The 10,400-nt window shown below is 34.5% G+C and overlaps 1 protein-coding gene across 1 annotated transcript; it reads right to left on the bottom strand.

Annotated features, from left to right (window-relative positions):
- Positions 1-386: 386 nt before the first annotated feature.
- On the bottom strand, positions 387-9,458 carry LOC129273320 (pyridoxal phosphate homeostasis protein-like). The gene is made up of 7 exons (XM_054910340.2): positions 9,204-9,458; positions 7,820-7,927; positions 7,416-7,527; positions 6,813-6,947; positions 6,130-6,272; positions 4,610-4,708; positions 387-3,989 (listed from the first exon to the last, which is right to left on the bottom strand). Exons 1-7 carry the CDS (start codon positions 9,297-9,299, stop codon positions 3,879-3,881), a joined length of 804 nt encoding a protein of 267 aa, XP_054766315.2. The 5' UTR covers positions 9,300-9,458; the 3' UTR covers positions 387-3,878.
- Between the last annotated feature and the right edge of the window lie 942 nt (positions 9,459-10,400).

The following is a 10,400-nucleotide window of genomic DNA, read 5'->3' as shown; positions in this document are numbered from 1 at the left end:
ATAACTTGTCCCGATATGAGTCCAACCCACATCTGTTTGCCGATGGAGAAGCAGGAATTTCTAAAATTTTCAATCTTACATTCCTCTAAAAATAGTGCTCATGAATGTATTTTGGTGACTTTGTTGATCAGTATTTTCAAATGTCAATAAATGTTGCATACAGGGCTGATTTTAAAAGAGTTTGAAAGATTTAGCAATTCATCAAGAAGTTCCTCTTTGGGGGCAAAAGGGCAATGAAATTAAACTCTCTTCCTTTTCTGCTTTGAATTTAAACAAACAAAATATTTTGGTAGCCTTTCTCTTCCCCCTCTCTTATCTCACTTAATCTCTCATCCACTTGGTATCTGAACAGATATTTAAAAAAAATCAGAACATTGTGCACAAAGTTACATTTAATAAGAAAATATTGGTAATTTATTATGAGACAATCCATCCATAAATATGCACACGTTAATATAGACTAGTGAAATGTCTATGGAACTAATTAACATTCTTGTGCATCAAGAAAGACCAGGCTGTTAGTCTCTCTAAAGCCTGTCGCACACTGCACGATCCAAGTACGACCAAATTTTAAAAATTGTATTTTGCATTAAATATGAAGGTTCCAAGAAGTAAATTAAGTTTACTTGAAGTCCAGCATAATGTTAGAAATATTAAATCACAATTCTGTTTTGCTTCTTCCCAGCTTCAATTTTATTCCTGCAGGGAAGCTCGAAGTAGACTGTAATTCTGATTTTAGTATTCATTACAAAATTTGAAACTTTGATCATTAAGTGTCTGGTTAGAATGTTCATATTTCATGATTTCTTAAAAAATAAGATTGCAACAGATCATGTAGTGTGTGTCGGGCTTAGCTCCAAGTGTACTGGAAGAGAGGGTGCTGAGGCCTCTTTAACAAATTTTGTAAGACAAATCCTAAAAAAAGTAAGGGCTAAAAACACAATTATGCTATATCAAATGATTTCACACACAAAACTGTCCCAAGGCAACTGCACCTATACAGCTGCACCCATATATACATTTGCTTAATATATACAAAAGCTGCATAAACACAACCATATGTCCAGTGCTAAAACGTCCATTCCATCTGTATGCATGGAAAAGTAATAAATGAGTCATGCCCAATACCTAAGGCAAGCCTATTTTTCTCATACTTGAGGTTGCATGTATAATCATTTCCATATAGGATGTTTGAGAATGCGATTTGAAAAAATTATAAAGAAGTGTTATGACACAATTTAAGCCATTTTTGTTTGATAATTTATGAAATACTAGTATTCTATATAACAGATGATAGGTTGCTCTTCAAACAATTCAAGAAATCTTGTTCTGTACCTTGGCAGTGAACGACTGATCTTCACCTGATTAAAAGTAAATGCATATCAAGTATGGTATTGTAAGTAGACTTTCTGTGATGATGTAAACATTATTATGACTTTTAATTTTCTCTTCTTTTTTTTTGCACAATCATAAAGAAACAACAGAGAAAGAAAATCATTACGAAGCATCTTTTCAGGCCTAAAGGTGTAAAATTTACTCTTTCCAATGGTACCATAAGATTGCATTTTGCTAGAGGTTAAATTTCTTGCAAAAGAAAGTCGCAATTCATGAGATTTTGTGGGGAGGATGATCTGGATAAATCTTGCCAATTTGCTCATAAGCATACAGACTGGCCTAAATGAGTGATTATAAGATTTCTTTTGCCATGAATAATGTTCTTACTAACTCCACTTGGGATCAAATGTTGAACTCTCTCTGGACTACAGTGCATTCCATTGGAATTACAGTGTATCGGTGGGTGCATGGTCTAGTGGGAAGACTCTCACAGGGACATGGGGTTGAATCCCAGCCATGGCATGTTTTCCTTTAGCGAGAAATTTACCCTCTCTGCTGCACTCACCCATGTAAGGTGAATGGGTACCCAGTAGGATTAATTCCTTGAGTGCACCAAGCATCTTTAGCAGCTGGAGCATAAAGGTGAGGAAATATATAGTGCGCCATTGAATAGGAAACAGCACCTCATAAATGCTATATATTGTTCTCAACAAGTTGGGACCTACCCACATAATTTATAAAAACGTTTGTATCTCTCGTTTCCCAGATTACAGGGTCACTAGTGATTCAGTAGTTGCTTGTAAGCTAAAAAAGGCACTTTTCAGGAACTTCTGTACGAATGAATTGGAAATACTTATTTTCATAAATTGCACATAACACTATTAATTTCACATTCTAAGCCATTTGAACCATACTACCTAATTTCAAATGGATCAAAATTAGATTCTGGAACACAATCAATCATAAAAACAAGTGAATACATATGGAATTAACACAACAATAAGTAACAAAAGAATTAATATGTTTGTTTGTTTTGTACAGTGCTTTTCACCAAATTTTGCAAAATATTTGGCAAAACACCAAGTTTTGGGGGGAATAATAACAAAATATAAATACATGCATCTTATTTCAATAATCAACTGATGAAATTATACAAAAACGATTTCATAAGCAAAAAAAAAGAAAAAAAAAACTACATAGCAGCAACCTTAACAGGTGTCTTAACATCTGAGGAATATTTAATGTTGATCAGACATTTTGTGGCTGAGATCTGAAAGGGGGTGGGGGTTAAGAAGAAAAAAAGATAGACTCGTCATGCAACATAACAACCCTAATTATATATATATTCATCAACAGTTTGAAGATCTAAAAAAAAAGTATCCCCCATTAAAAAAATAGTATCTGAAAGATGATACGACTGCGAGTAGGTTAAGTACTTTCAAATTTAAATATCTTGATTACTTCACACAATGAAATAACAAATTAATGAAAAAACAAAAATTAAGGTAACGGCAATGCAGTTACCTAATTGAGAGTGGAAACACTTATACCATGCTGACCAAATCAAATCTACAAATTGTGAAAGGGCAATGACATGCAACCCTGTATATGTTAGACCCTCCTGAAATAATTTGTCTCTGTTTTCTCAGTTCTTATGAGATATTTCAATAATACTCTAAAATTATCATAGCTTGAGTAGTTCATGAAGTAAGGTTACAAGTAAGAAGAATCTGGGAAGTTAGAAGAAAATGGGAATTGGACCTACAAAAGGTTGATTATTTTGCGGATTTGCCTGAATGTACATGAGCACTTGTATATCTATTCTCTACGAATATGCTGGCAAGTACATGGTCAACATGAATCTAATGTAAGTTTTTTCCCCCAATTTATAGAATCTTCTTACATCTACAGTTGAAATAAAAAATATGGGGAACAAAGTCATAACAAATTTGGATTAAAATTTATCTTTTTATTTCACCAAGACCCATGGATTCAAGCACACTTAAGTTGACAGGCAGACAAATATAATGTGTAATTTATCTCCACAACATATGCTACAAGATGTCTTTGATAATTTCAAGATAGCTGTCCGAATACCGGTATACAAAATGAAAATCTTGTACTGCCTAAGCCCAAGACCACCTGAGATTGTTGCCTGAGACATGTTCACTTTTAAGTGATATTTGCTGGTTATTGAGTGTTCAAACCTCTGTGAAATTCATCAACCATCTTCATTTTAGGTTAGAAATACTGCCCGGAAACCTTACAATGAATACATTTTAATAAGTTTACATAATTCAAGAATTTTCCAAAGACAATGTACCTCAACCTTTGTGAGTATTCCCTTTAATGTCAGTAATCCTTGAACAAGCAGTACATGTTTCATATCATCCTAATGCCATGATTTTTATTCATTGTTATAATTATATTGCGAATATAATAAATCAACTAACACAGACTTCATAGAAGACCAAGTTATATCGGTCAAAGTGATATATTCATGGTGGAGTACTATTAAATTCAGTTCACTGATTCAAACAGCTTTAAGCTGGTTCATCCTTGTTCTTCACAGGTGGTTCACTTTTACTTTTGGCTTTCTCTCTAGCTCCAAATATAGTACTTCCGACCCTGACGTTTGTACTACCTACAGATATCTGTAACACAAATGGAGAGTAAACGTAATGAATTATTCCCAAAAAAATAATTAGAACTGGGTGATTATACTTGCTGCTCACTTTCATAATTGGATACATCTGTGAAGCACACCTACTCTACATGAATTCTCAAAATCTTGTGTAATTATCATGCAGTCGAGTTCCTGAAGGAGCTAAATCATAGCCTATATATAAATAAAAATAAATGTCCACATTTAAATATTTTGTAAGCCAGGAATTAAAAAATAGATATTCTACAGTTGTCATAAGGGAAAGGGGGACCAAAAATAACGTATTTTCAATATTTTGAATTGAGACAATTTTTCTTAATTCTAAAACGTTTTAAGTTTGAAATAAAGCCAATTCAAAATAGGAGTATCAGGATTGAAAGGCTTCCTGTAGTTTTCTTTTTTTCTTAGTTCTATTCATGCCAAATTACATTTTGAATTGAACCCATTAACAATTTATAAGCACTTTGGGCCTAAAAACCTGATTTAGCTGCATACGTGCTGACTATTACTGAAAATTGCACGTCAAGAAAATAGCAGATTATTATCATTATCATCACATCAAATTGCTATCCAATGAAAACTTTTTATCACTGAAAGAGGAATACTCACTGCATGTTCAAAGTCATGTGACATCCCCATACTAAGCTCTACCTTGTCAATGTCCAGACTGCATTCCTTGCATACCTCTTCTCTACATCTGATCAGACACTGTCACAAAACAATACAAAATACATGGTGTAAAGATAGATGCATCTTTTACTAAATGTAGTAAGACAAAATGTATGCCTCCGCTATTGATAGAGCTGTAATATTTCTAAACTATCAAATACTTTCAAAATCTAATCTGATCCCCAAATGCATACTCAAAAATTTTATCTTGAAAAGTTATTTAAGGAACCATCTTCATGATTGACAGAAATGACCTTTGACCCTGTAATCACAAAATATGATCAGATTATTGTCACTCCAATAAAATACATGTGCTAACTTTTTGAAGCTGATCCATCAAAATGCCTTAACCCTATAAGGCCCGATGGGGGGGGGGGGGGGGCGGAATCCGCCCCCCTCTACATTTTTCGTGAGAAATCTGCCTCGCGAAATTTTTCAACCGCACCGCTCGCTGACTTTTTACTTTCAAATCTCGCACAACTTTTGAGACCAAATTTGCGATGCCGGGTACGCTTTTACGAAATTACGCAACATTAAGTACGTGCATGTCGGACCCAAAACTGCTCAAAAACGTGAATTCATATACAAATCCAATGCAAATTGTGTATTTAGCCAAAATTCATTAATGTATCATTATTTCTACTTTTACTGATTAAACTAAATTAATTTTGTCTTGTTTATGATCAGAATTAAGTCTGCAACAATTTCCATCGAATAAACAATAAAAAACAAGTCGAAAAACAAAGAAATTAAAAAACAATAAAATACATAAGAAAAAATTTGCGATACCTTATTTTTTTGAAGTACATTCATTTGATTGGGATCCTACAAAGAGTGTGTGATTGATTAGAGCAAATGTTTTATTTCATGCATAAATTAGCATAACTAATTCATTAAATAAAAAATCTTATTATTTCCAAAAATTAACCATACAGCCATGTAGATTTTATCGCACACTACCACCATGCAAATTTTTGCGGCGCTTGCGCGATCAAAGGCCAAGATCTCAGGGGGGCGGAATCCGCTGCCCCCCCCCCCCCTCCGCTGTGAGATGGGTCCAAATAACCCGGCTCTTATAGGGTAAAAGGCAAAGCTATCCAAGAACAACCTAATGCATCTGGGAGATATATATAAGACTTAAGACGGGTCATATTTCCAACAATTGAATTAAAGCCAGTGGGTGGTTTTAAGTTTGGTGTTGACCTCTTGATGCTGGTGTTGGGTCAATTTTTGTATATGAACACAACAGCAAAATTATTTGAATCATTTTGTAAACTCATATTCAATGTTAGCTAAACAAGCAATCAAAATTGTGCTTAAAACACCAACACCAAATTTGAATTCACACAATGTCTTTTCCTGGTCATTATCAAATATTTCTATCAGTGGACTTGACGAGGGTAAACTATTATTTTCAAGGTGATTTGATTGAAAATGTATTTCTGATTGATTAAACATACCTGAAAATCAGGATTAGGACCATTGTCAAGGCTGTGATCAAATGATCCAATTGTCATGAGACCAGCAAACTCTAAGCTAGAACAGTTATCAAAGAGATGTCTTACTACTCCACTACAATCCTCAGGGGACACACCACTCTTATCTGGAAATGGAAATGAAATAGTCAATTTCAATTATTTCAAATGTTTCATGATAACACATGATACCAATATAGAACTGAACACTGTACAGTTAATAGAGATACAGTGCACAGTATTTCAAATGTACAAAACCAAGCACTACGTAGGTATCTGGTATTATCACATTGGACTTCCTAAATGTAAACGATGAAATAAGCGTGAATATGTACACAAATCTGCATAGTCCATGTTTTTATACTACTATGGTACAATCGAAACCTCTTTTGAGAATACAGGCCAATGAGCCAGAATTAAACAGGTACAACCAAGTTTTTTTAATGACTTAAAGAGTCATAAAAAACATAGGCCTATTTTGCCTTTCATTTCACTTATCATTCATAAGACTGATCTTACAACAACCGAGTTTGGAGTTTTCAGCATGTCCAAATACATACATTTACATAAATATTTCCAGGAATTTCAGTCTATCGCTCTGGAATTACATACCATTCATTTAATAATCATGAAGAAAAGGACAAAATAAACTGTTATAAATTTCCTACTTGCTTCTCCGCTTGTGTTGACTTGCACAAAGACCCTGAGAGTTCCTCTGTCTGTCTCTTTGCTCCAATGTTTCTCAAGCTCTGATGCTAACTTCCTGGAATCAACAGTCTCCACCATGTACAGATTAGGAGAACCTACATAGAAAACAAATAAATAATTGAATTGTGGTTTTAAAAACATTGTACCAAAATATGAAAAAAAAGGAAGAGAAAAAAAAACCTAGCAAGGTAGCATGTTATAACAGTTATTATGTTTCAATCAATTGTATTTAAATTTAAATAGTAAGTTTTTATGCATTGGGATCTTAAAGGAGAATGAACTCTGGGAACAAGTTAACTTGAGTGAAAACAGAAAAATCAATTAAACAATTCAGTGACAGTTTGGGAAAAATTAAACAAATAATAAGCAAGTTATGGGAATTTGGATGTTGAGATCACTAATGATATGGGCATCCTCTCATTGGCAATGTGACTAACATGTGTTATGTTGTATGTTGTATAACTCCCCAATTAATTTTCAATATAATTCAATTTTTCTGTTTTCATACAAACTAACTTGATCCGAAGATTTCATCTTCATTGAATAGAAAATCTCATACTCACTGAGAAGTTTCTTGACCTTATTACTCTGGAGATGACCAATATAATGCCACCTGATATCTGTACACTGTTCTCTGATTGTGGCATCATGAGATTTGTCAACAAGCTCTTGTACCTGAATACAAAGAAAATAAAATAGAATTCATCTACAAAAAGGCTGAAACTGCTTCCTGTTACATCTGTATTGGGGCCATTATTCCTGCCATTATTCCTGCCACTATTTATTCAAAATGACATCTTACATCAACTGAACCAATATTGTTCAAACAAAATAGTAATTCACAAGGGGCTAAATGGCTCTCAATCTTTGTGTTTTCTTTCACTTACTGGTCTTCAACTTTTCCAAAATGACAAGAAAGCAAATTCTAATTAATTATTTGTATTTTTTTAAGGAAGTTAGTCCTTACATAGTTTTCACCAAAGTTGCGCTGTCCCGTCTGATAAGCCTCAAGGATCATAGATACTGGTTTGGTTTTACTCACTGCGACTAGTCTTGGTTCCACACTGGGTATTGTCTGGAAGGAGAAAAGACAAATCATAAAATAAAATGTAGGTGTTTTTTTGTTTTTAGTGAGGGGACAGATATTACAGCCACATTTGACAATCAATGTCTGAGAAATGGGAAATTTAATGATTGTTTGAATTGCTCAGTGTTGGTTTTAGTAAGAAAACATCCAGTGATCAAGAAGTATTGAAGCCATAATATTGATAAGTAAATCACTGCAAATTTTGTGAGAAATGTTGATTTATGGAAATTATTCTACAAGACATACAAGTATGGAGAGCTACATTGTACTCACAAGCGACTTGTTTACCAACCTTTTGCTTACTAAAACAGTTATTCAAACTAAAATTTTTCAAATAAACGGAGCATACTGCACATTCAAAATTCTACCAAATGATTTGAGTAGAAACAAAACATAACACATTACCAGTTTTGATCAGACTTCATCTGATGTTTGTGCATATGCACCATCTTGCAAATATTTTTCATCATAAAGATTCTAGAAGAGACTTGATATGTTATCAGCAATAACAAAAAAAATCTTCTTTTAGACATTTACAAAACCAGATCGAGGCCCCGGTTGCATAAAAGTTACTAAAAATTAGTAGACACTTCCCTGAAATCCTTGATTCTGATTGACCGATGAGCATTGGAAACACATCAGTTACCTTTAGATGGCAAATTTACTATAATTTGATAGTAACTTTTATGCAATGCCAATGGGGCCCTGGTACCGTATTGTCTTTAAAAGTGATTAGATAATAATGAAGAGGGGGGGAAAAATCCTTAGTGGTGCACCAGAAATTGTTCGCAATGTTTTTGAGAACAATTTATGGTGGGACAATTTTAATAAAAAAAAAATTTGTGATAGGATAGATATGGGACTTACATCATATTTCATAATTTTCAGAAATTTATAATAATTAGGCCTATCAAGTATCAGCTCACTCATACTATAGTATCATCATGTTTCTCAATTCATGTGCTAAGTTCTCTCTCTTTCTTTTTTTCTCGTCGTGAAAAATATTTGGGGACAAGAGCCCCCCCCCCCCCCCCCCATCTTTACGCCAGTGCTTATCATGGGTTCCCAAACATGAAGTGAACTGACACATTAATTTAGACTAGTAGAGAATACGGTTTGAGAGCGGCAACCGGCCACGGCCACAGTCGATCGACAGGGCGTCAGTTCCGCGGAGGCGCGGGCGGCCGGTGGCATGGCATAGCACAGAGTACCGGTACCGTGGTACCGTACCGGTCGTGCTGCTAAGTAATGCTGGCAAACATACCGAGGTTCTTTGCATAGAGGCTGCTTGAATCCGTTCACCTACAGATCGCAGTGCCTTGGCCACACTATTTTCAGCAGTCATTATGATCCTTTGCATTCCACAATTTATCTAAAAAATATAAATGTTAAAATATAAATTTCAAAGTGCACTTTTCGTCGAGGATTTCTCTCGAACTACCACCAAAGAATTCTTAACGAGAATTCTGGATTACACAATTCATTCATTACGGCGTCCTTGCTTCGAAAATCAAATTTCAAAGAAAGGGATTTTTGTGGCAACCAATTTTGACAACAAAAAAATAATATTAACAGAAAAAGTGTATATTTACGTTGTTTATAATATCAGAGGCCGCGGAACGGTTTTCAAAGTGGGGGGGGGGGGGGGGGGGGGGGGGGGGCTGAGCCAAAAGTGGGGGGCTGACCATGCAAAAAAATCATAATCCTATGGTAATTTTTACGTTTTTGTACACGGCTTCAGCCCCCCCCCCCCCCAGCCACCCCCGCTTCCGTGGCCCCTGAATTTGACATCTTGAGTTTTATTACTATTTTGCTAAACATACAACAGGAATTCCCCTGGCCTTATTACCCGTTTAAATATTTTTGACGAATTTTATATATGCCATGTATCAAAGCAGGCCAATTGTGATTGATTAAAAATTTCTTGTTCTCAAATGTATCAGGAATAGGCCCTATAGCGAAGAATAAGTCGAAAAGCCAAAGGTAAATTCTATATTATGAAATAATAATTACTAGTTATTTATATACTGCATGCATTTGTACTAAATTTCAAGTGTTTGTCAACTCAGCTTTTTCCAAATTAACTTGTATCAAGGTCATCAAAGCATTTATTTTGTTGCGCATGCAATTGAAATTCTACAAATCTGTACCGATTTGATCTTGATTTTTTAATAATATATAAACTAGTTTTTAGCTTTATCCAAGCTTTCCCTCGGCTGATTTAAACTGATTTGTCTGTTGATTATAGTACTTATAATGTAACATTTTGTCTTCACTGACATGACTGAGGAGGTGTTTTGATATAATCAGAAAAAAATCTTCTTTTGAAGGTTTGAAGAAAAATCTATCCGAGAATACAAAATGTGAATTGATATTGCATGATATCCGTCGCATATATTTGTTAAAGATATTTCATAAATTCGTAATTTGGATGGAATTGCTTCATGAAGTTAGGCCTAAC

This window comes from Lytechinus pictus, chromosome 12, assembly GCF_037042905.1.
Source record: "Lytechinus pictus isolate F3 Inbred chromosome 12, Lp3.0, whole genome shotgun sequence".
NCBI classification, from domain to species: Eukaryota; Metazoa; Echinodermata; class Echinoidea; order Temnopleuroida; family Toxopneustidae; genus Lytechinus; species Lytechinus pictus.
The sequence above is the reverse complement of the archived record's forward strand: the minus strand, read 5'-3'. Positions and strand labels throughout refer to the sequence as shown.

What these genes read in the sequence shown, in the direction of transcription:
- LOC129273320 (XM_054910340.2), bottom strand. Translation starts at nt 9,299, where the DNA reads ATGCAAAGGATCATAATGACTGCTGAAAATAGTGTGGCCAAGGCACTG. An exon ending in CCTCTATGCAAAGAACCTCG is followed by an intron (nt 7,928 to 9,203) that starts GTATGTTTGCCA and finishes TTCTCCTTCCAG; the next exon opens with ACAATACCCAGTGTGGAACC. An exon ending in CACATGACTTTGAACATGCA is followed by an intron (nt 3,990 to 4,609) that starts GTGAGTATTCCT and finishes TTTGTGTTACAG; the next exon opens with ATATCTGTAGGTAGTACAAA.